A 25,308-nucleotide genomic window follows, 5' to 3' on the forward strand; every position below is an offset into this window, starting at 1 on the left:
CCACATACTCCTTGGAAAATATGATTCTAAATGAGGTAGAGGATCTAAAGGGATCTATGGGTACAGATACACAAATCATTAAAAGCACTGACGCAGATTAATAAAGCCATAAAAAAAGCAAACAAAGCACTGGGGTTCACTTCTAGAGTGATATTATTAAATGGCAGAGAAGTTATGTTAAACTTGTATAGCACCTTGGTGAGACCACACTTGAAGTACTTTGGGCAGATCTGGTCTCCATATTATAAAAGGATGTAGAGGCACTGGAGAAGGTGCAAAAGAGATGTTCCTATAAGCAGGGAGGTCCTGTTGCAACTGTATAGGGTATTGGTGAGGCCGCACCTGGAGTACTGCGTGCAGTTTTGGTCACTTTACTTAAGGAAGGATATACTAGCTTTGGAGGGGGTACAGAGACGATTCACTAGGCTGATTCCGGAGATGAGGGGGTTACCTTATGATGATAAATTGAGTAGACTGGGTCTTTACTTGTTGGAGTTCAGAAGGATGAGGGGTGATCTTATGGAAACATTTAAAATAATGAAAGGGATAGACAAGATAGAAGCAGAGAGGTTGTTTCCACTGGTCGGGGAGACTAGAACTAGGGGGCACAGCCTCAAAATACAGGGGAGCCAATTTAAAACCGAGTTGAGAAGAAATTTCTTCTCCCAGAGGGTTGTGAATCTGTGGAATTCTCTGCCCAAGGAAGTAGTTGAGGCTAGCTCAGTGAATGTATTCAAATCACAGATAGATAGATTTTTAACCAATAAGGGAATTAAGGGTTACGGGGAACGGGCGGGTAAGTGGAGCTGAGTCCACAGCCAGATCAGCCATGATCTTGTTGAATGGCAGAGCAGGCTCGAGGGGCTAGATGGCCTACTCCTGCAAGGATGATACTAGAACTGAGAGGTAACACCATTTGGGAATGATTGAACAGGCTGGGGCTCTTTTTTTTTAGGAAAGAGAAGGCTGAAGGCTGACCTGATAGAAGTCTTTAAGATTACAAAAGAGTTTGATAGGGTAGACGTCGAGATGTTTTAACTTGTGGAAGAGACCAAAACTGGTGACCATAATTATAAGAAAGTCATTACTAAATCCAATAGGTAATACCTGTACAGGAGAAACTTCTTCACCCAGTGAGTAGTTAGAATGTGGAAGTTGCTACCAGAAGGCATAGTTGAGGCGACTAACATAGACGCATTTAAGGGGAAGCTCGATAAACACATGAGGGTGAAAGGAATAGAAGGTTATGCTGATAGGGTTAGATGAAGAAGGGTGGGAGGAGGCTTGTGTGGAGCATAAACACTGGCACGGATCAGTTGGCCCAAATAGCCTGTTTTGAGCTGTACGGTCTATGTAATTCTATCTCCCCATGTAAAGCCTCTATTATTCCTTAGCCCACAAAGTGGGACATTGAAATAGGACATGTGGCACTGGCCTGTTTATTATGTGTCTTTTACTGTCGGATGGAAGCAACTTTAACCAAATAGGTCTTGGTAAACAGAATCTGAGTTAATTAGAAATAAAAACAGAAAATGCTGGAAATAGTCAGCAAGCCAACTGTGGAGAGTGGAACAGAGTTGCTGTTTTAGGTCGATGACCTTTCGGCAAAATTAGATTTGGATTTCAGCCAGGTTCATGTGCTTGTTTCACTTAAAGGCGAATATGATAAATCTTAGAATACAAATGCTTCAGCATTTTTTAAATTGCAGTGCAGTGACCTTTTCCTCACTACAAATTCATAGTAAAATGGTGAATATAGAAATTCTTATAATTTAAAACCAGGTGGATCTTGTTTGATTATAAAGTGTTCCAACAGGTTTTCCTGTTGTGCTAATCATAGACGATATATTGGTTGATTTGTAGCTGGCAGTTGCTCTGGTATTAAAATTAAGCACAGCAAAGATGCTGTAAAAACTATCAATGATTTTTTGGTTCAGCAGCTGTAAACACAATGGGCCCAAGTTCGGGCCTGAGTTGCTCCTGTTTTTTTGGAGCAACTGGTTTAGAATGGAGTATCTTAGAAATTGCAATTCTCGGCATATAGTTTGCTCCAGTTCTAGTCAGTTAGAACAGTTTCAGTTTGGAACAGATTTTTTTTTTTCAAAAGGGGGCGTGTCCGGCCACTTATGCCCGTTTTGAAAGTTTAAGCAGTGAAAACATACTCCAAACTAACTTAGAATGGAGTAAGTGTAGATTTTTGTATGCTCAGAAAAACCATGTCTGCACTTAGAAAATCAGGCGTAGGTTATAAATCAGGCTTAGGGAATGTGGGGGGGGAGGGGTTTAAAGGGAAGTTTACAAACATTAAACACTTCAGTTTTACAAATAAAGAGCCATCATCAATAATAAATGATAAATACATCAATAAATCAACCAATAAATCAATTTTAAAAAATTAATAAAAAATTAAAAAAATTTAAAAATCAATAAATAAAACATTTTCTACTTACCGACTGCAGCATTTAAATATCAAGATCCATCATGATTTTCAGCACCTCTATTAAATCTCCCCATAACCTTCTCTGCTCGAAGGCGAACTCCAGCTTCTCTATTCTCAACACATAACTGAAGTCCCGTATCAGTGGTACCATTCTAGTAAATCTTCTGCACCTTCTCTAAGGTCTGGACAGCCTTTCTAAAGTGTGGTGCCCAGAATTGGCCACAATACTCCAGCTGGGAACCCAATCAGTGTCTTACAAAGGTTTAGCATAGCTTTCTTGCTTTGATATTCTAACCTCTATTTATAAAGTCAAGGATCGAATATTTTTTTAACAGTCTTCTCAATGTCCTGCCATCTTCAAAGATATATCCCCAGGTGTATGTACATAAATTGTACCATTTAGTTTATATTGCCTCACCTCATTCTGCCTACGAAAATGCATCACTTCACACTTCTCTGCATTAAATTGCATCTGCAATGTATCTGCCCATTTTACCAGTCTGCCCATGTCCTTCTGAAGTCTTTTACTATCCTCTTCACTGTTTACTATATTTTCAAATTTCATATCATCTGAAAACTTTGAAATTATGCCCTGTCTACTCATTAATATATATCAAAAAGAGTAGTGGTCCGAATACCGATCCTTTGGAAACATCACGGTATACTTCCCTCCAGTCTGAAAAACAATCTTTCACCACTATTCTCAGCTTTCTGTCTCTTGGCCAATTTCATATCCATCCTGCAAGTGGCCCTTTAATCCCATGGGCTTCAGTTTTGCTAACAAGTCTATTACATGGAGTTTTGCCATGCTTTTAATTTTCTGTCTTTCATTGAACATTGGTCACTATTTCTAGCTTAATTCCATTCTTCAACAACTACTGTTGACTCCATGATGACATTACATTGTGACATTAGGAAAATATGTGTATTAAGCTGAATGTTGAGGCTACTTCCCAGTGTTTCAACTATTCAGGCACAGTTAAATTTAGAAATTGGAGCAATTTCACTTTCATATATTTGTGGTGTACATTGTAATGGTTGTTGTGGATTTGTCCCCTTAACATTAAAAAGCAAAGCCTTCAGTGCAATGTGTACTTATTGGATTTGAAGTCACTGAGCCAGATGTCTGTTGAATGATTGCATGCTGTGCTACAGGGTGGTGTGCTACAGGGTGCTTCATGAATTTAGTTATGCATGCTCAGGGCTCCTAAAGGAATTGCCTGACGTAATGCTATAAAATACACTAGGTAGTTCACAGTGGTTTTATTTGGGAGACCGCAATTAAAGCCTATTACGAGATGGTGAATTCTACATTAAACAGCAAAAGTTCTTTAAATTGAACAATTAAATTGTGACTTCAAATTATTTATTTTAGTCATACTCTAGTCCATTATCTTCCTCAAATGACCCATTGCAGCCAAATGTCATATGCAGATGACTGCTTACATCAAACTGGGCAGAGTGTCAAGGGTCTTATACGAAGAGATTGCTATTAATACCAGGTAATGAACTTAATCTCTGGGATACATTATCCTCTTGTGTGTTTTGACTGCAGTTGCATTGAGAGCCATTGCTCCTCACTCCTTTTAACAGAAAAGGAAACCATCAGTTTCACTTTCTTTCTTAGTTTCATTTCCCAGTTTCACACAACATTTGTAATAAAGCCCATGGAAAAGCTAGCCAGTGAGCTGCCTTAGTGCAGGACTACAGCACTGAAATAAAAGCCCAGAATTCAGTATACAGCAGCACAGTGCACGGCAATACAGTTCCTACAAACAACCCCACTGCAATTAGCATGAGCTTGCTCCCTGTTTACTCTGGTGCCAGGATATCTGGATGCTGGTCTCTGAGGTCGGATAGGAGGTAAGCATTTCTTTCATTTCTTTGGTGTGATTTGTTGTATTTTGGGCGTGCAGCTGTTCCCTGCGACTCCTCTTGTGCTGTCACATTTGCTGTTGCTGGTTTATCATGTCAGTTGAAAATTATAAACAAAGTGAGACATCAGGTAATTCAATTAATTATTTTGTTGTGTGGATTTCTATAGGGTCCTTCATGTTCAATGAGTTTTTAAAAATCAAGTTAAATGTATTGTCAGTGAGGGGTGGGGGATATTGCCAGCCTGTGGTCAGTGTAAATTGATTCTAACTAGAGAGCAAAACATCCAAACTATGAGCAGTATTATGATACTGTTACAGCATAACTGCTGAGATTTTGGTGAGCTTCTGCACGTTCTTGAGTTGGTGGGGGGTGGGGAGGTGGGGGGGGTAGAAGGGAATAAAATGAACAATAAAACAATGTTTTAGTTGGCATGAGAGGGGCATCATCTTGACTATGATAAAATGTTCGAAATGATATTCCACGTATAGGCACAGGGCAACCTTGTTTTCGAAATGCGATGCGAGCTGGCTGTATGAGCTGGTGTCATAGGGCGTTACATAAGAATAGCTGCTGCGATTGGGTTTCTGCTCTTGCTACTGTTTCTGTTGCTCCCCACCTTTGCTCCCTTCAGTGGACATACTGTCATGTATCTCACACTACTGTATATAACTGTATCTTACCATGCTATACATGACTGTAACTAGATATGACCTGTAACCACAAGCATACTTTACCACCAGGGGTGGCACTTGCAGGAGACACTGCATACCTATTCCACACAGGTATATAAAGGCAGGTCTCAGGCAAGTGTGGCACTCGAGAGCTGTGAAATAAAGGTGCAGGTCCAGAGTGATCTTGACTTCAGCATGTGCCTCGTGTAAGTCTGTACTGCAGGGTCAGGACTTTACAGTGGTGAAGAGTTACGGGATCACAGAATCCACAGAATGGCGACCAACGGCTCAGATGAGAAATACAGTGCTGGACACAATTGGGAGGACTTTATAGAAAGGCTCCAGCAAAGCTTTGTAACCAAAGACTGGTTGGGCGACGATAAGGCAGACAAGAGAAGAGCCCATCTCTTGACCAGCTGTGGCTCGAAAACATACGCCTTAATGAAGGATCTGCTGGCACCCGAGAAACCAGCAAGCAAGTCGTTTGAGGAGTTGAGCAAACTGGTGAGAGACCACCTGAAGCCAGCGAGCAGCCTACACATCGCCAGACACAGGTTCTACAACTACAGACGCTAGGCCCAAGTTTCGGGCGGCACCTAGAACAGCGCAGCCCCGACCTGGACGCCCGTTTTTCGCGCCAGAAAGTGCGCCTAGAAAATACTTACTGATTCTCCGGCTTCCTTCAGGTCCTCTGGAGCTGGGTGCGGCGCAGGACGAGCTGTGGGGGGAGAAGCCAGGTCCATGCGCTGAAAATAGTGCTGGGACCATTGCACAGGCACGCTACAGTGGGCACGCATGTGCAGTAGTTCCAGGCGTCCAAAACTGTGTGGGAGGGGCCCAAGCACGCCGCCTCTAGCCCTGGCCAAATGGGCTCACTGGGGCTGCGTGGATCAGGCTGCACTTCCCACGCCCAGCTCCTGCTTTATCCTGACCCGACTCGACTCCCCCCACGCTCCCCCCCCGACTCCTGCCCCCCGCCTCCGACCCGACCCGATCCCCGCTTCCCCGCCCCCCCTCCGCCCCGGACCGGACTTGAACAGACTCCCACTACCCCCACCCCAGCCGCTGGACCGGACCCCGGACCCGACCCACCCCCCCGACCTGACTCAACTCCCACTCCCCACACCCCCCCGTCCCCGGACCTGACCCGACTCAACTCCTGCTCCCCCGCCCCCGGACCCGACCCCCTCCCCAGCCACGGACCCGACTCGAGTCCCGCTCCCACTCCCCCCCCCCCACCCCGGACCGGACCCGACCCCCGCTTCCCCCTTTCCCGGCCCCCGGACCCGACCCAACTCCACTCCCACTCCCACTCCGCCTCGCCTCGCCTCCGCCTCCAGACCGGACCTAAACAGACTGCCACTACCCGCCCCCCCCCCCCCCCAGGACATGACCCACCCCCCCCCCCGACCTGACTCGACTCCCGCTCCCCACACCCCTCCCGCCCCCCGCCCCCAGACCCGACCCCCGCTCCCCCCCGCCCCGGACCAGACCCCACCACCGCTCCCCCCCCCCCACCTGGACCCGACCGGACTCGACTCCCAATCCCAATCCCACTCCTTCCCCTCCCCCCCCAGATTGGACCCAGCCCCCGCTCCCCCCCCCCGGAGCCGACCCCACTCGATTCCCGCTCCCACTCCCCCCCCCCCCCGCGCAGCCCTCCCGCCCCTGAACCGGACCTAAACAGACTCCCACTACCCCCTCCCCCCCCCGCCCCCAGACCGGACCCGACCCCACCCCTGGACCAGACCCAAACCCCCCCCCCCTTCCCGGACCCACCCCGACCCCCGCTTTCCCCCCCCCCTCCGCCCCTGGACCGGACCTGAACAGACTCCCACTACACCCCCCCCCGAACCCGACCCGACCCCCACCCCCCCCCCCCGACCCAGCTCCCACTCCCACCCCCGGACCCGTACCGAATCCCCTCCGCGGACCCGACCCCGCCCCTGGACCCGACCCACCCCGCCGACCACCTACCTTTAATTCAAGTCTTGGGCCCGGTTGGGCTCGGCCCGTTCAGCCTCCCTCTCCTCTCTCCCCTCCCTCTCCCTCCCCCTGCCCATCCCTCAACCCCCCTACTCCCCCTCCCCTCGCTGTCAGAAACACAGACACTGATAGAGAGTGAGAGACACACACAGACAGAGAGATAGAGACACTGACAGAGACACACTGGGGGGCGGCATCCCAGCACGCTGTTGGAAGGCTCCCGGTGCTGCAGTCGGTAAGTAGAAAATGTTTTATTTATTGATTTTTTAAATTTTATTAATTTTTTTTGATTGATTTGGATGATTTATTGATTTATTTATCATTGATTTATTGATTTATTTATCATTTATTATTGATGATGGCTCTTTATTTGTAAAACTGAAGTGTTTAATGTTTGTAAACTTCCCTTTAAACCCATTCCCGATGCCTGATTTGTAACCTACGCCTGATTTTCTAAGTGTAGGTAAAGTTTTTCTGAGCGTACAAAAATCTACACTTACTCCATTCTAAGTTAGTTTGGAGTATGTTTTCACTGCCTAAACTTTCAAAACGGGCGTAAGTGGCCGGACACGCCCCCTTTTGAAAAAAAAAAATCTGTTCCAAACTGAAACTGTTCTAACTGACAAGAACTGGAGCAAACTATATGCCGAGAATTGCAATTTCTAAGATACTCCATTCTAAACCAGTTGCTCCAAAAAAACAAGAGTAACTCAGGCCGAAACTTGGCCCCACTGTGTGGGCCAGAGCATACCCGACTTTGTGGCGGAATTTTGGAGGCTGGCTAGTTTATGTGAGTTCTCCGATGAACTAAGGAGAGAAGCACTGAGAGACTTTTTTATTGAAGGAATAGGCCACACAGGCATATTCCGAAAGCTTAGAGACCAAGAACTTGACCCTAGAGGCAGCAGCACTGGTCGCACAGACATTCTTGGCAGGAGAAGAAGAAACGAGGTTGATCTATACTGCGGGTACGACAACTAACGAAACATCGGAACAAGGGATTCACAGCGTGAAACAAGCCGCTACCCCCACACACAGACAAAGGCAGGAGAGCAGGCCTTCAACAGCAGGCAGTGGCGCCAGAAGCCATCAAGGGCCACATGAACGGCTGTTCACACCTCATCAACCCACAATGCGAGCAATCAACTACAGATTGAGAAAAGCTCAAGAGAGATCAGCTAGATGCAGCTCATCCTTCGGAAACAATGGAAGCGGTCTGTGCTGGAGATGTGGGGGGAGGCACTCAACAAGGGGGTGTCGATTTCAGCATGCTGTTTGCAGAAACTGCAACTATACAGGGCATCTGGCTCGCATGTGCAGAAAAGCAGCAGCTCGGCTGGTATACGAATCGGAAGGGTCGGAAAGCGGACCAGAAGAGGTGGGGACAGTGCCTGGGACACCAAGGTACAGCGGGTCAACATGATCAATGTCCACTGTTCTTACAACAAGACGCCTCCAATAATGATGAGGGTCCTACTCAATGGGATACCCGTCAACATGGAACTGGACACGGGAGCTAGTCATTCTCTCATGAGCGTCCAACAATTTGAACAGCTGTGGCCGCACAAAAGCAACAGACCAAAACTCACAAGGATCAACACCAAACTAAGGACCTATACCAAAGAAATCGTCCCAGTCCTTGGCAGCGCCATGCTCTCAGTCACACATAAAGGAACGGTGAACCGACTTCCCCTGTGGATTGTCCCCGGAGATCTCCCAGCCCTGTTGGGGAGAAGCTGGCTGGCAAAACTAAATTGGAAATGGGATGATGTTCACTTCATGTCGTCAGAGGAACGGGCCTCCTGCTCAACAGTTCTAATTCGTTTTGAACATCTCTTTCAGCCAGGTGTGGGCACCTTCAAAAGGGGCTAAAGTAAAAATCTACATCACACAGGATGCCAGACCGGTCCATCACAAGGCTAGAGCTGTGCCTTATGTGATGTGGGAAAAAATTGAACACGAACTGGACCGGCTTCTGCGGGAAGGCATTATCTCACCCGTGGAATTCAGCGACTGGGCAAGTCCCATCGTCCCCGTCATGAAGCCTGATGGATCCGTATGAATCTGTGGGGATTACAAGTCTACCATAAACAGAGTCTCCCTACAGGACCAATACCCGCCGCCCAGAGTGGAGGACTTATTTGCCACATTGGCTGGAGGAAAACTTTTCTCAAAACTAGATCTCACATCTGCGTATATGACGCAAGAACTGACCGACGAGTCTAAGCTATTCACCACCATCAACACACATCGAGGCCTTTTCATGTACAATCGATGCCCATTCGGCATCAGGTCGGCAGCTGCTATATTCCAGCGCAACGTGGATAGTCTGTTCAAGTCCATCCCGGGGACGGTTGTGTTTCAGGATGACATACTCATCACGGGCAGGGACACCGACTCCCATCTCCGCAATTTGGAGGAAGTACTAAGTTGATTGGATCGGGTAGGCCTAAGAGTTAAGAAATCCAAGTGTCTGTTTCTCGCGCCCGAGGTTGAATTTTTGGGCAGAAGAATTGCCGCTGATGGAATCCGCCCAACAGAATCCAAAACCGAAGCAATTCGTCTGGCACCTAGTCCCCGGAATGTCTCGGAACTGCGCGCCTTTCTCGGGCTACTCAATTACTTTGGGAACTTTATGCAGAACTTGAGCACGCTGCTGGAGCCTCTCCACGTACTACTCAAAAAGGGATGCGATTGATTTTGGGGGGACGTCCCAAGAACGCGTCTTCAATGAGGCACGCAACCTTCTATGTTCCAACAGTGTTTTAGCCTTTTTTGACCCAGGTAAAAAGCTAGTTCTTACATGTGATGGGTCAGCGTACGGGGTCGGGTGCATTTTACAGCATGCTTATGCCTCCAGGTCACTTTCGCGGGCCGAGCGCGGGTACGGTATGGTTGAGAAGGAGGCGCTTGCGTGCGTATACGGTGTCAAAAAGATGCACCAATACCTTTTTGGGGCCAAGTTTGCGTTAGAAACCGACCACAAACCCCTCACGTCCCTGCTATCCAAGTGCAAGACAATAAACGCCAATGCCTCGGCGCTCATTCAGCGGTGGACATTCATGCTGGCATCTTACGACTACACAATAAGGCACAGACTAGGCACTAAGTGCCGACGCGCTTAGCAGGTTACCCCTGGCGACCACGGAAGGGTCCGACGAACAGGACTGTGAGATGGTCATGGCAATCAATGCCTTTGAATCCACAGGTTCGCCCATGACGGCTCGCCAAATCAGAGCCTGGACGACCAGCGACCCCACGTTATCCTTAGTCAAATGATGTTTTTTAACTGGTGACTGGGCAGAGGCTCGCGATGCTTGCCCTGAGGATATCAAACCTTTCCATAGGCGCATGCATGAACTATCACTAAAGGCAGACTGGCTGATGTGGGGCAGCCGAGTAGTTATGCCCTTGCAAGGCAGAGAGGCGTTTGTCCGGGAGCTCCACCGTGAGCACCCGGGGATCGTCCTTATGAAGGCCATAGCCAGATCCCACGTCTGGTGGCCAGGCATTGACGCGGACTTGGAGCTCTGCGTCCGGCGGTGCACCATTTGTGCCCAACTCAGTAATGCCCCCAGGGAGGCCCCCCCTAAGCCCCTGGCCCTGGCCCACCAAACTGTGGTCGCGGGTGCACGTAGACTATGCAGGCCCATTCATGGGTATAATGTTCCTCGTAGTCGTCGATGCATTTTCAAAGTGGATCGAGTGCACCATTTTAAACTCGAGCACCACCTCCACCACTGTGGAGAGCCTTAGAACCATGTTTGCAACGCACGAAATTCCTGACATATTGGTCAGTGATAATGGTCCATGCTTCACCAGCGCAGAATTTCAAGATTTTATAGTTGACCACGGCATAAATCACGTTAAGACGGCACCGTTCAAGCCGGCCTCCAATGGCCAGGCGGAACGAGCAGTGCAAATCGTTAAACAAGGCATGCTTAAAATCCAAGGTCCCACGCTGCAGAGCCGCCTGTCGCGACTGCTGCTGGCATACAGATCTCGTCCGCATTCGTTGGCTGAGGTTGCCCCCGCGCAACTATTGATGAAACGGACCTTAAAGACTCGGCTCTCGTTAATCCTCCCAGACATGCATGAAATTGTTGAGACAAAACGCTGGAAGCTAACTGAGTACCATGACCGAAATTCGAGGGGGAGGTGGAATGAGATAGGGGACAAAGTGTTTGTGCTAAACTATGGCAGGGGTCCCAAATGGCTTGCAGGGACAGTAACAGGCAAGGAAGGAAATAGGCTACTGGTTGTACAAATGGACAATGGCCAAACCTGCCAGAGGCATGTAGACCAAGTAAAAAGTAGATTCACCAACAACACTGCAGAACCAGAGGCAGACTACAATGTGGAACTCACATCACACCTGGTGGACAGACAGAGGGAACAACCTGAGGATAGGGCAGTCTCAACAGACAGCCCAGGCCAGATACCAGCAATCATACTGAACGAAACAGGCACCAAGGCAAATAACTGAACCACAACTAAGACGCTCCATGCGAGAGCGTAGGCCACCTGAGAGACTGAATCTATAAAGACAATAAGACCTTGGGGGAGGGTGATGTCATGTATCTCACACTACTGTATATAACTGTATCTTACCATGCTATACATGACTCTAACTAGATATGACCTGTAACCACAAGCATACTTTACCACCAGGGGTGCACTTGCAGGAGACACTGCATACCTGTTCCACACAGGTATATAAAGGCAGGTCTCAAGCAAGTGTGGCACTCGAGAGCTGTGAAATAAAGGTGCAGGTCCAGAGTGACCTTGACTTCCTCGTGTAAGTCTGTACTGCAGGGTCAGGACTTTACACATACAGTCTTGGATGAGCTACAGTTTCCTCCAGTTAAACATTGTGAAGATTGAAGCCATCATCTTCAGCTCATGACAAACTCTGTGTGCTTGCCGCTGATTTCATCCCCTTCCCAGCCACTGAGTCTGATTGAACCAGACCGTTCACAATCTTGTCATCCTTTTCGACCCCAAGCTCAGTTTCCGGTCCCCACAACTTCCCCACCATATGGACCTCTTCTACTTCCATAACAGCACCAGCCTCTGTCAATGCCTCCCCCCATTTGCTGCTGAATGGCTCATCCATGCTTTTTCATCTCCAGACTCGACTTTTTCAATGCTCTCTTGGCCGGCCTCCTACTTTCCACCCTCCATAAATGTCAGTTCACCCAAAGCTCTGCTGCTCGTGTTCTATCCTACAGCAAGTTCTGCTCACCTATCATCATCATAGGCAGTCCCTCGAAATCGAGAAAGACTTGTTTCCACTCTAAAAGTGAGTTCTTAGGTGACTGAACAGTCCAATACGGGAATTACAGTCTCTGTCACAGGTGGGACAGACAGTTGTTGAAGGAAAGGGTGGGAGGGACTGGTTTGCCGCACGCTCCTTCCACTGCCTGCGCTTGTTTTCTGCATGCTCTCAGCAACGTGACTGCAGAAAACAAGAAAACCTATCATCCCGGCCTTGCTGACTTACATTGGCTCCAGGTCCCCTAATGAGTGGAGGGGGGACTTAATAAATTTGTCTTTAATAAATAGTGACATTTTATGAGGCTGTTTCATATACCTGTACTGTGTAAAATAATAGATTCTGAGGAGGCAGTTACAAGCCATTTTCTCACGCTTCAGTTGTTTATAAATTGCACAATATGCACTGTGGCAATTTATAATATCAACTGAATCACTTGACTAGTGAACTGACTTTAAAGTCCCTTAGTCTGCCAGATTTGAGCACTTTTATACTGATTGTGCTGTAATATAACTGTAAATAATTTCCTTGTAAACTGCACCAATATCACAAGAATGTCGGGAATTTCATTTACCCGGAGATGCTGGAATGCTGTAGGAAATATGAAGATATTATGTAACTCACAAAAGGATGAAATTCTCCAGAGACCAGGGAATGAGCCAAGGGCTGAAACCTGAGGAGGTGCTGCAAAGAAGGCTCACGAAGAAATTGTATTTGTGCTGCTCTCCTTGTGAGCTCCCAGGTACTAAATGGAAAATGACATTTAAACTTTGCCAACAGTAATTTCTAGCACGCTGTTTTTATATTTTTTATTTGCTGAAACTGTTCCAGGTGTTGGGACAATCTTGGCCATCAGCCATTTCATGCACTTTGTTAAGAGCTTTGGCATCTGAAAAAATGACACACAATCAATAAACCAAACTCTGAGTGACAACAGTGTACAGCTCTTCATAGACCCCTCATGCCCTTTTCGTTGCAACAGGGCTGAGATTCCAAATACAGACAAAGATCCAGTTTTTACTTGTTGCTAATGGTACTGTGACAGCATATTGCACACAATCAGACATTAATCTAGTGCACATCATGCTCAGTATTAATTGATGTGGTGTTACAAAAAGGATAAATACATCAAGTTATATATGCTTGTACCTATACGATTTGTTAACAGAGGAAGGATAGTGTGGGTGGTTGTACTCTAAATAATACGATGAAATCTCTTGAAGCTAATTTATCATGCTAAATGAGGGCAGCACTGCAGGGGTTGGAATAACAGAGAAGCACTGTCAGTGGTTTAATAGCATAATTCTTACATAATAACAATGTTCATTAAAAAGCAAGATTTGCATTTATGTAGCACCTTACCTCAAAGCGTCTCCCATACAGTGAACTACTTTGAAGAGCAGTGACTGTTGTTCTGTAAGTAAACATGACAGCCAATCTGCACCAGCAAGAACTCAGTTATGAAATTAATGACCAGTTAATCCATTTTTTGGTCATGTTAGTAGAGGGCAGTATACTGACCAAGACACTAAGGGGTAAATTTTGATCTTTTTAATGCCCCTGACACACAGTTTTGTGATATCGAATTATTGATATGGATCCCTGGTACTTGAAGCTCTGTGCTGGGAGAGCTAAAAATTAAACTTTACCCGTGACAAACTTCCTGATCTTCAAATAATGGCTTTAATGTCTACTGGAACAAGCATATTGGGTCTTGATTTAACATCCTCTCCAAAGGATGACACATTCAATAATTTAGTACTCTCTCAGTACTGCATCAGAATGTCAATCTTCTTTATGTGCTCAGGTCCCGGAACAGGGCTTCAATAAACAACTTTCTGACTCAGGCAGGAGTGCTACAAACTGAGTCAAATTGACAGTAATATATACAAGACCGTGAATTTCCGGTAAAACATGATGCGGGTGTAATTCCCTTTTGCATACGATTTTCAGTGCTTGGTTAATGCGTTTGTGTTCCATTCCTGTCCTTGTTTTTTTTTACCTGTTTAATTTCAAATGTATGAGTGCTAAAATAGCACATACAGGAATTTGATGCAAGCACATTAATCAGACTACTGAAAATAAAGCATATAGGAATTTAAATCCCCATGGGATAATTTTTAGTAAAATTGTCCAATTGCTGTCATGTGAGAACATACCTATTATTTTCAAGTAAAATGGCCTCATCATCAGAACATAATAATCAGAATTAGGAGCAGGAGTAGGCCATATGACCCTTTGAGCCTGCTCTGCCATTCAATGGCCCTGAAATTCCATTTGACCTCTTCCCGCAGGGAAACGACCTCAAAAAAGCAAAAAGATACGCATTTACCTGCTGCTGCTGCGACTGTCCGAACTTTCGAGCCCGAGGCCCAGAGGTGACTGCACGCGCAGTTCATGCACGTGGGGACGTGCGCAGGCCGGGATCTAGTGACAGCAGCCAATCAGGTACTGTATAGTTTCTCATTCATAGTAATAGGAGTTCCGTAAGTACGGAACTCCTATTGCTATGAATGAGAAACCACCCCCAAACATTTAAAAACCAATAAAAAATAGAAAATAAAGTACACAATTAACATGCATTTAAATTAAAGTTGTTATAAAAAAAAATCATTTTCCGACTTTAAAAAAAAAATGTTATTAACACTTAAAATAAACTTACCATAGTGGGGAGGGTTTTTAAATATAAAAAGTGCTTTTATAGCTTTATTTTTTATTTGTATGTGTACTTTTAACCACTTGCATCTGTAAAAGTAGGCTTTAAGCCTGCTTTTTCAGGTGCAGGATTTTAAAGGACATTTGCAGGGCAAGATATTCGTAAATATCGGAAATCTTACCTTGCAAGTGTCCCAGCTCCCGAGATGTGGCCATCTGTCAAGACCAAAAACTTGACAGATCAGAAATGTTGGTTTCCAGCGCATGCGCATTGCACGCTGGAAACCGGCTATTCCGATGCCTTCCCGCGTCTGTAGGAACTTCTTACGGACCCAGGACATCGGAATTTCAGGGCCAATAAGATCATGGCTGCTCTTCGATCTCACTTTCCCGCCTGGTCCCCATATTCCTTGATTCCCTTAGAGTCCAAAATTCTATCTATCTCAGCCTTGAATATAATCAAAGACTCAGCATCCACAGTTCTTTCAGGTAGACAATTCCAAAGATTCACAACCCTCTGAGTAATGAAATTCCTCCTCAGTTCAGTTTTAAATGACAGACCCCTTATTCTGAGACTATGCCCTCTAGTTCTGGACTCTAGAGCCAGGGGAAACAACCTCTCGGCATCTACCCTGTCAATCCCTCTCAGAATCTTATATGTTTTAATGAGATCACCTCTCATTCTTCTAAACTCCAGAGAGTATAGGCCCATTCGACACAATCTCTCCTCATAGGACATCCTTCTCATCCCAGGGATCAATCTAGTGAACCTTTGTTGCTGTGCTTCGAAGGCAAATATGTCCTTCCTCAGATAAGAAGACCAAAACTGTGCACAGTACTCCAGGTGTGGTTTCATAAAAGCCTTGTACAATTGTACTAAGACTTCCTTATTCTTGTACTCCAACCCCTTTGCATTGAAGGCCAACATACGATTTGCCTTCCGAATTGCTTGCTGTATTTGCTGCTAACTCTGTGTTTCCTGTACAAAGACATCTAAATCTCTCTGAACACCAACATTTAAAGGTTTCTCACCATTTAAAACATATTCTGTTTTTCTATTCTTCCTAGCAAAGTGAGTAATCACATATTTCCTCACATGATACTCCATCTGCCACCTTATTGCCCACTCACTTAACCTGTCTATATCCCTTTGCAGGCTCTTTGTGTCCCCCTCACAGCTTACCTTCCCCACCTAGCTTTGAATTGTCAGCAAACTTAGATACATTACACTTGATCCCTTCATCTAAGTTATTGATATAGATTGTAAATTGCTGAGGCCCAAGCACTGATCCTTGTGGCACCCCACTAGTTATAGCCTGCCAACTGGAAAGAATTTGAGGAGCACAGACATCTCATGGGGTTGTGAGGCTGAAATAAATTACAGAGATAGGGAGAGGCAAGGCCATCGAGGGATTTGTAAACAAGGATGAGAATTTTGAAGTCGAGGTGTTGTTTAACCGGGAGCCAATGTAGGTCAGTGAGCACAGGGGTGATGGGTGATCATAACTTGGTGCAAGTTAGAATCTTGGATGACCTCAAGTTTACGTAGAGTAGAATGTGGGAGGCCAGCCAGGAGTGCGTGGAGTAGTCAAGTCTAGAGGTAACAAAGGCATGAATAGGGTTTCAGCAGCAGAAGAGCTGAGGCAGAGGCAGAGGTGGGCAATGTTTCAGCAACAGCCTGACATAGTCATACTCACAGAATCATACCTTTCCAATGTCCAACACTCCTCCATAACCATCCCTGGGTACATCCTGTGCCATCAGCAATGGCGGCACAGTGGTATACAATCTGGAAGTCCTCAACATTGACATCTCCTGAAGTCTCATGGATTCAGGTCAAGCACAGGCAAGGAAACATGCTGATTACCACCTACTGTCGTTCCTCAGCTGATGAATCAGTAATCCTCCATGTTGAACACCACTTGGAATAAGCACTGAGGGTAGCAAGGATATAGAATGTACTCTGGGTGGGGAACTTCAATGTCCATCACTAAAAGTGGCTCGGTAGCACCACTCCTGACCGAACTGGCTGAGACCTGAGGGACGTAGCTGCCAGACTGGGCCTGCGTCAGGTGGTGAGAGAACCAACACAAGGGAAAAACCTACTTGACCTCGTCCTCGACAATCCATCTGTCGCAGATGCATCTGTTCATGACAGTATTGGCAGCATTAACTGCTGAACAGTCCTTGTGGAAACGAAGTCTCAACTTCACACTGAGGACACTCTCCAGCGTGTTGTGTGACACTATCACCGTGCTAAATGGGATAGATTCAGAACAGATCTAGCAGCTCAAAACTGGGCATCAATGTGACCGTGTGGGCCATCAGCAGCAGCAGAATTGTATTCCACCACAATCTGTAATCTCATGGCCTGGCATATCTCTCATTCTGCCATTACATTTCAAGCCAGGGGACCAATCCTGGTTCAAGGAGTGCAGAAGAGCATGCTAGAAGCAGCACCAGGCATGTCTAAAAATGAGGTGCTAACTTGGGAAAGCTGCAACACAGGACTACATGCATGGTAAACAGCGGAAGCAGCATGCTATAGACAGAGCTAATCAAACCCACAACCAATGGATCAGATCAAAGCTCTGCAGTCCATCCACATCCAGTCATGAATGGTGGTGGACAATTAAACAACTAACAGGAGGAGGAGGCTCCATGAACATCCCCATCTTCCTGGCAGAGCCCAGCACGCAAGTGCAAAAGACAAGGCTGAAGCGTTTGCAACCATCTTCAGCCAGAAGTGGCAAGTGGATGATCCATATCAGCCTCCTCCTGAGGTCCCCACCATTACAGAAGCCAGTCTTCAGCCAATTCGATTTACTCCATGTGATCTGAAGAAACAGCTGAGTGCACTGGATACAGCAAAGGCTATGGGCCCCGACAACATCACGGCTGTTGTGCTGAAGACTTGTGCTCCAGAACTAGCGTGTCTCTAGCCAAGCTGTTCCAGTACAGCTACAACACTGGCATCTACCAGACAATGTAGAAAACTGCCCAGGTATGTCCTGTCCACAAAAAGCAGGTCAAGTCCAATCTGGCCAATTATCGTCCCATCAGTCTACTCTCACTCATCAGCAAAGTGATGGATGGTGTTATCGAAAGTGCTATCAGGTGGCATTTACTCACCAATAACCTGCTCACCAATGCTCAGTTTGCATTCACCAGGACCACTCAGCTACAGACCTCATTTCGTCCTTGGTCCAAACATGAATTCCAGAGATGAGGTGAGAGTGACTGCCCTTGACGTCAAGGCAGCATTTTACCGAGTGTGGCATCAAGGAGCCCTAGTAAAATTGAAATCCATAGGAATCGGGGTAAACTCTTCACTGGCTAGGTTCATACCTAGCATAGAGGAAGATGGTTGTGGTTGCTGGAGGCCAATCATCTCAGCCCCAGGAGTTCCTCAGGGCAATGTTCTAGGTCCAACCATCTTCAGTTGCTTCATCAATGATCTTTCCTCTATCATAAGGTCAGAATGGGTTGTTTGCTGATGATTGCAGTGTTCTGTTCCATTTATAACACCTCAGATAATGAAGCTCTCCATGCCTGCATGCAGCAAGACCTGGAAGACATTCAGGCTTGGGCTGATAAGTGGCAATTAACAATCATGCCACACAAGTGGCAGGCAATGACCATCTCCAACAAACGAGATTTCAACCAATGCCTCTTGACATTTAACGTAAATACTGTGGCTACAAGAGCAGGTTAGAGGCAGGGTATTCTGCGGCAAGTGTCTCACCTCCTGAATCCGCAAAGCCTTTCCACCATCTACAAGGCACAAGTCAGGAGTGTGATGGAATACTCTCCACTTGTCTGGATGAATGCAGCTCCAACAACACTCAAGAAGCTCGACACCATCCAGGACAAAGCAACCCGCTTAATTGGCATAATTTTTTTTTGGCAGTGCAATGGGAGCTACTCTGCCTGTTTTTCTCTTTATTGTGTCTAGGGAATGCCAATTTCCTCAGCTGCAGTGAAGAGGAAGCTCTTCATTCAGAAGTTATGAAGCAAGAAATAATTTATCTCATCAAACATGCTATTTAAGGCCATCAGCCATATTGTGTGCATTGAGAAATGTTAAGTAACATCAGTGATCTCTGCTAATCCTTTCTTTCTGGTTCTGGTTATACTGGGTGGCAGTTCCACAGTGTTGGGGGAAGGGGGCTGGTGGGTGTGGGGAGAGGGGGTGGGGGGAGGATGGAGGGTATGGTGTGGAGGGGGGAGGCGTGGAAGGAGGCGAAATGCGGGGTGGGTGGAACTACAGCTCCATTGCATATCCAAGTCTGAAGCTGCTATGATTGTGTACAGGTGGCATTCCTCTCCTCTCCTCTCCTCCCTTAGGCCTGTTTCCACAACAACACACATAAATTCAGGAACAATATATGAAGTCACAGCACTACATTCTATCGCTTTATGGTTATAATGGGCCCAAATTTGCCCAGGAGTTGCTCTGTTTTTTTTTTGAGCAACTTGGTTTTTCTGGAGTATCTTAAAAATCCCCATTCTACACATTTAATTTGCGCCAGTGTAAGTGAATTAGTTAGGATTTTTGTTAGTTTAATTTTTGTTTCAAAAGGGGGCGTTACCAGCCACCTACGCCTGTTTTGGCCATTTAAGCCAGTTTGGACAGCTAATAGTTGCTCCAAATTAACTTAGGCCAGTGTATGTGGCCACAAAGAAAACCCTCACGGAGAGTTAAGAAATCAGTGCAGGTAGCCAGAGATAAGGGGGGGAAGGGAAATGGAGAGGACCTTGCAAAGCACTAAACACCTTCACAACAACATTCAAGAAGCATAAAAACCATCAATAATACATAAAAAATAAAACTTAAGTCCTACCTTCCTAACTTGGCCCAGGAAATCAGCGGGCCAACTACGACTCTCTCCAACTCTGACTCTCTCCAGGACTCTGACTCTTTCTCGAGGACTCTCCGAGGACTTCCCAGACTTCTCTCCGAGGACTGACTTCTCTCCGAGGACTCTCTGGCTGGGGGCACGAGCTACTGCACATGCGCGAAGCCTCCAGTGCGCATACGTTGAGCTGCCAGCACTGTTTTTCGCGCAGGATCCTAGCTCCGCCCCCTAATGGAAAGACCGCGCCATGCCAAGCCATGGGAGAGACCACAGAGGGGCCAGAATCCGGGGAGATCTTTTCGGCGCCGTTTTCACCCTAGGAAGTTGCCGCATCTCCGGTGAGTGCGCCGAAAAAATGGGTGGGCCCAATGTGCTGTGTCATTTTGTAGCTCATGCACAGACATATTTAAAATGCACTTTCCAAATCTTGGAAACAATATGAATGAGTAGGCAGGGAGATGTGGTAGGGGTGGTTACAGAGGGTCAAATAGGAGGAGGAGGGATTAGTTAGCTGGTAAATGGGATTAGGTCACCAGTTCACTATTTTATTTAGGTAATATATAAATCAGACCTGCACAAAATCTTTCTATAATGAAGATCTAGTTGATATCAATGCCAGCTTGGTACTTATTTGGTAAGCATTTAGAGGAGTAAGCAGATGAATCCTAAAACAATCATCTGTTTGCATTCTGAATGGGGTACCTGTCCAGTAATTTGCATATATCTAAAGTTACTGCAATTACCAGATCTTTGGGGTTGAAATTTGGTTACGCCCTATTTGCGGGTGGTAACCAATGAGAATCGGGACTGCGAAATTCCAGTTAGCGCCTCTCACAGGAAGTGGGGCGCAATGTTGCGCGCTCCACTTCCCTTTGGGGCGAGTCAGTGGGTGCTATGTGGGCGGGTTCGGGACGTGTTTCAACCTCCTTCCTCTTCCATTAAAGGGGAGGGAAGCTGCAAACTCTGCAGGCCCTTTGAAGGCCTCCACTTGGCCACCAGGGATAAGGGTCGCCATGGCCCCAGCCCGGCATTAAAGCAGAGTGCCTGGCTGCACGATCGTGGCCTGGACTCCGCAAAAGTAGCGACGAGCGGTCTGACTGGTAAGAGGGTCACCGCTGGTCGGTAAGGGATCGGCACACGCACGCCGCGGCAGGAAAACAGGCGGAGTGGTCCCCTACACTGCTCCGGCCCTAAGGAAGGGCAATTTAAAAAATGGTGGCCCCCCACCATGGAGAGTCGGCAGCCATTCCGCGCTGCCCCGTGGCTGCAACTTTCAGGCGGCCAGAGGCCATATCGGGTGGGGCAATTTCTGTCCCTAAGTGTCTAACTAAAGTAGAGGAGCAGAGGGATCTGGGGGTACAGATACACAAATCACTAAAAATAGTGGTGTAGGTTAATAAGGCCATATAAAAGCACTGGGGTGCATTTCTAGAGGGATAGAACTGAAAAGCAGTGAAGTTATCTTAAATTTGTCTAGAACCTTGGTACTGAGATTTTTCCGGTCTCCATATTATAAAAGGGACATAGAGGCACTGGAAAAAGTGCAAAAAAAGGATGCTACCAGGACTGAGAGGATATACATGTTAGAAAAAGCTGAACAGGCTGGAGCTCTTTTCTCAAGAAAAGAGAAGGCTGAGGGGAGACCTGATAGAAGTCTTTAAGATTATTGTTTGATAGGGTAGTTGTAGAGAAGATGTTTCTACTTGTGGGGAGACCAAAGCTGGGGGCTATAAATGTACCATAAATCACAAATAAATCCAATTGGGAATTCCGGAGAAACTTCTTTACACAGAGAGTGGTTAGAATATGGAACTCGCTCTCACAAGTAGTTGAGGCGACTAGCTTAGATACATTTAAGGGGAAGTTGAATAAACACATGCGGGAGAAAGGAATAGAAGAATAAGTTGTTGAGGTCAGATGAATTAGGGTGGGAGGAAGCTCGTGTGGAGCGTAAACATCGGCATGGACCTGTTGGGCCGAATGGCTTATTTCCCTGCTGGAAATACTCTGTCACACTATGTTAATTATATGTGATAAAAATAGATTGCAGCGGTCAGAATGATAAACGTGGTTGGATTAGGAGGTTAAACAGCATTGCAAATTCACACACGATCTGCATCAACTAAGTGCATTCTACAGCTGTGTTTGTCAATGAAGCCAGGTACTTTAATAGTCAAAGTTTCAATGTTGACTATCTTGCGTGCTGCAAACCAGACAACAGTGGCAAAGACATCAAAATTCAACAGCTGCAACCATTGCTCAATTCCTCTAGATTGAATGTTCTTTCCATTCAGAAAAATAATAACTTGCATTTAGCTGCCCCGAGTGTTAAGTAGCACTGAATCTTTCAGGCTAACACTTCTGAACAGCTCACTCAGCTAAAGGTCATTTAATGCACAATGCAATACGTAGGTAGGATTACTATGATTTACGAGGAGTAAATGAGTACACTCTGCCGTTGGGAAGCCTCACCCACTGACAACGCACATCCGAAATGCTGGCACATGGTTTTCCGACCATTAGAATTATTGATCAGATAAATGTCAGAGCTTCATTACACTTTATTACTTCATGATACAATATTTTAATTTTACCAGCCAGTGAATGAATAAACCATATGATTTTGCAGATATTTCAATGGAAGTAAAGTCAGGCGGGGGTATAAAATGTGATGCCATACCGATCCCGTCAGTTTCCCGACAGGCGGATTAGGTTAAAATTATCGCCAAGATGTTAAACAAAGTAAATATAAACATCAAAAATGTATTATATTTCACAGTAACATGATTAAATGTATCAATTGTAGTGAAAACAGAGTGTCACCGAGTAAGAAACTCAGGTACTCTCAAGGAAATGATTAACCCTGAGAAATGTCCTAGAGTGTACATTGTACCATAGACGTGCAGGTTTTTTAGTAAAACATTTGCTCATTCTCCAATTAATATCTTTTGAATTCTTTTGATTATGTTTTCCCACAAAGATAATACAAAGGGCTAGAAATTCCGTTTGGGGTGATAACTTTTGAAAACTTGGAAAAGTAGCACCAGGCGATAATGATTTTCTGGTCCTGGCTTCAGTGCTCCAAGCCAATTTCTTGGGGTGCCAAAGTGTGAGAGCAGGGCATGAATGGCAGAGCGCTGAATAATATGGAGTGCAATGCTACCGGCATCATAGACTGCTTCCCTCGCTTAAAGGGAAGGGCCAATGATGGTGCACAAAATACTTCTCGGGATTTCTGTGTCGCGCCCAGTCACTAACCCCTTAGCGCCCTGTTACCGCTGCCCTCCCTGTGCTAATGGGATGCGCAGAGCAGCCGAATTTCTCCCCCAAAGAATTTAAATGTTTGTTGCAGACCTTGTACTTTAAATTAACTAGCCATTTTTATAAAAGCATTTGAATGTTAAGAATTTTTAAAATCATGAGTTTCTATGAGAAACAGCATGGTGTGATTTACTCACAAAAATTCTATAATAAACTCGGAGAGAAATTCATTTTTGCCCAGGAATGGGCGGTAACTTTAGAAAAGATTATGATTTAGCACCAGGCGCTAATGAATCACGCTGCATGGAAAATTGGCTCATTGCTCCAGGAAAGGATTGGAGCGCTAAATCAAGCGCTAATGGCCTAGCTCAGTGGCATTACACTCAAAGCGCTAAGCAAGTCTAATCGCAAGTCATCAATGCCATAGGCTCTTTCCAGTTCTTAAAGGGGAGTACATTGATGCTGCAGAACCTCATTCAAGTGTAGCATTTTAATATGTTGTAAGAATAAAAATGTCACTAATTTTTAGTAGCCACAACAGAGACAAACCAACCTTTAAATGATTGTTCAACAATTGAATTCAATGTCAAACTGACAAGGAAGCAGTAAAACAGCATTAACCTGACAGCTGGGACTCATGACTCATGATCCCTTTAAGTAGCGCCCCTGGACCCAGCATCCGCCTGCTTGACACATCCTCACCCTGTAACTGTCACGGCACTACGACTGGGGGCGACAATGAATTTTGCAGATCAGGCGGCCAGTGAGCGTTGCACACTCACTGATGCCAAAGTCTGCCTGGCACTGAAGTCCCCGGAGCTAACTCGTAGTGTTGATGCTACAAGGAGGCTGGATTTGGCTTGCATCGCTGGATTCATCTCACCATGGTGCTACTGTTTTATATATATATATGTGTAATAGTGCCTCTGCTATCACTTCCCTAACTTCTTTTATTATGCGTGGATACAAGCCACCTAGACCAGTGGTTTTATCCTCTCTAAGTTTGAATAGTTTATTATTTATCTCCCACTTTCTATCTTAAATGTCTTTTTTGCTCTTGTCTTCTAATATCATGTGCATCATGTTAATCTCCCTGGTAAATACTGAGGCAAAGTAATTATTTAATGGGCCATAATTTGCAGCCCCTATGGGCGCATACTGGGTGCGCACACGCTAAAGCCCGGAACTTGCGATCTGTCAAGAATCACGCATCTCCGGGAAAGGGCATCCGCGGATGGAGAGTTGGACTATTTACCCTACCTCTGCCCAGTAAATGCCCATGAAATTCTTTGGTGAAAGGCCCCGCGTGGGAAATTGTCCTGCGGGTGGCGAGGTTAGCGCCGGCCGATGTTCATCGCCAGCTTTGCGGGTCGCGAAGCTGATGGATATCCACCATCGGGGCGCCCCTGAAAGGGAAGGCAGTTTGGGCCATAGTCCGCCATATTTTTCTGTCGGCCAGCTCTTCTGTCAGCCTAACAACGGCGGCCCTCGAATCGACCGGGCCGCCATCCTGCAGCCCGGCACTCCGTTATGAGTGTTGGGCAGTTGGTCTGGTCAAGGACGTCCCTGGTGGCCCAGTGGCGGCCGACAAAGGGACTGCGAAGTGCGCAGCGGCCCTCCCCTTTAGTTGAAGGGGAGGGGCGTTCTGCCACGTCAGTGCTAGGCGGAGCACTCGTGTATCGCTGACGTTGCCAGCGGGGCGCTGGGCTCCGGAGAGTGGCGCTGAGCCCTGGGAGCGCCCCATCACAGGCGTGGAGTGTCTCCGATAGCGCTCTGCCTCCGTTGAGGGGCGGAAGGACTGAATTCCATGCTGGGGGGCGGAAACACCAGGCTGGGCAATAAATTTCTCGACCCCGGAAGGTTACCGCCTTCAAATGGGGCATGGGGCAATTTTTCCCCCAATGCATTTAAAGGGTATAATCATGATACAGAAATGTTTCGTTAAACTATTTTGTACCTTTTATTTACCAAACACAGGAAACCGTGTCAATTTGTGTTGAACTGCATTGTTGTGTCTCAAATAGGTTTGTCACATTTTGTGATTATAAGTGCTTTTTGACAGCACTGACACTATTTTTGTCATAGCTCATGTCATCTGCATAGTACAGTGAACGGAGGGAACAGATTAGTCTAATGCATTGTTCATGTGTTGACAGAACGTGTCTGTTGGCCTAATACAATATGTAAGGCAGAATGGGACTGTTTACAGGTCAAGACAAGAGTGTTATGTCATGTAATGCATAATGGAATAGAATTTACGGTCCCAAAGGCTGGAGCAGAACA

At 46.2% G+C, this 25,308-nt stretch overlaps 1 protein-coding gene across 5 annotated transcripts in view; it reads left to right on the top strand.

Moving 5' to 3' along the window:
* Window positions 1–25,308, top strand: part of LOC139277046 (uridine-cytidine kinase-like 1) — a 168,954-nt gene that overhangs the window by 51,758 nt on the left and 91,888 nt on the right. The window contains exon 1 of one of the 5 annotated variants that reach the window (XM_070895055.1): window positions 4,116–4,303. The exons of the other annotated variants lie outside the window; for them this stretch is intronic. Coding sequence (XP_070751156.1) covers window positions 4,236–4,303 — 68 coding nt within the window. The 5' untranslated portion in view covers window positions 4,116–4,235. Of the gene's footprint in view, window positions 1–4,115; window positions 4,304–25,308 lie in introns of those variants that run through there. 5 annotated transcript variants of the gene reach the window in all.

This window comes from Pristiophorus japonicus, chromosome 12 (genome assembly GCF_044704955.1).
Source record: "Pristiophorus japonicus isolate sPriJap1 chromosome 12, sPriJap1.hap1, whole genome shotgun sequence".
Lineage (NCBI taxonomy): Eukaryota > Metazoa > Chordata > Chondrichthyes > Pristiophoridae > Pristiophorus > Pristiophorus japonicus.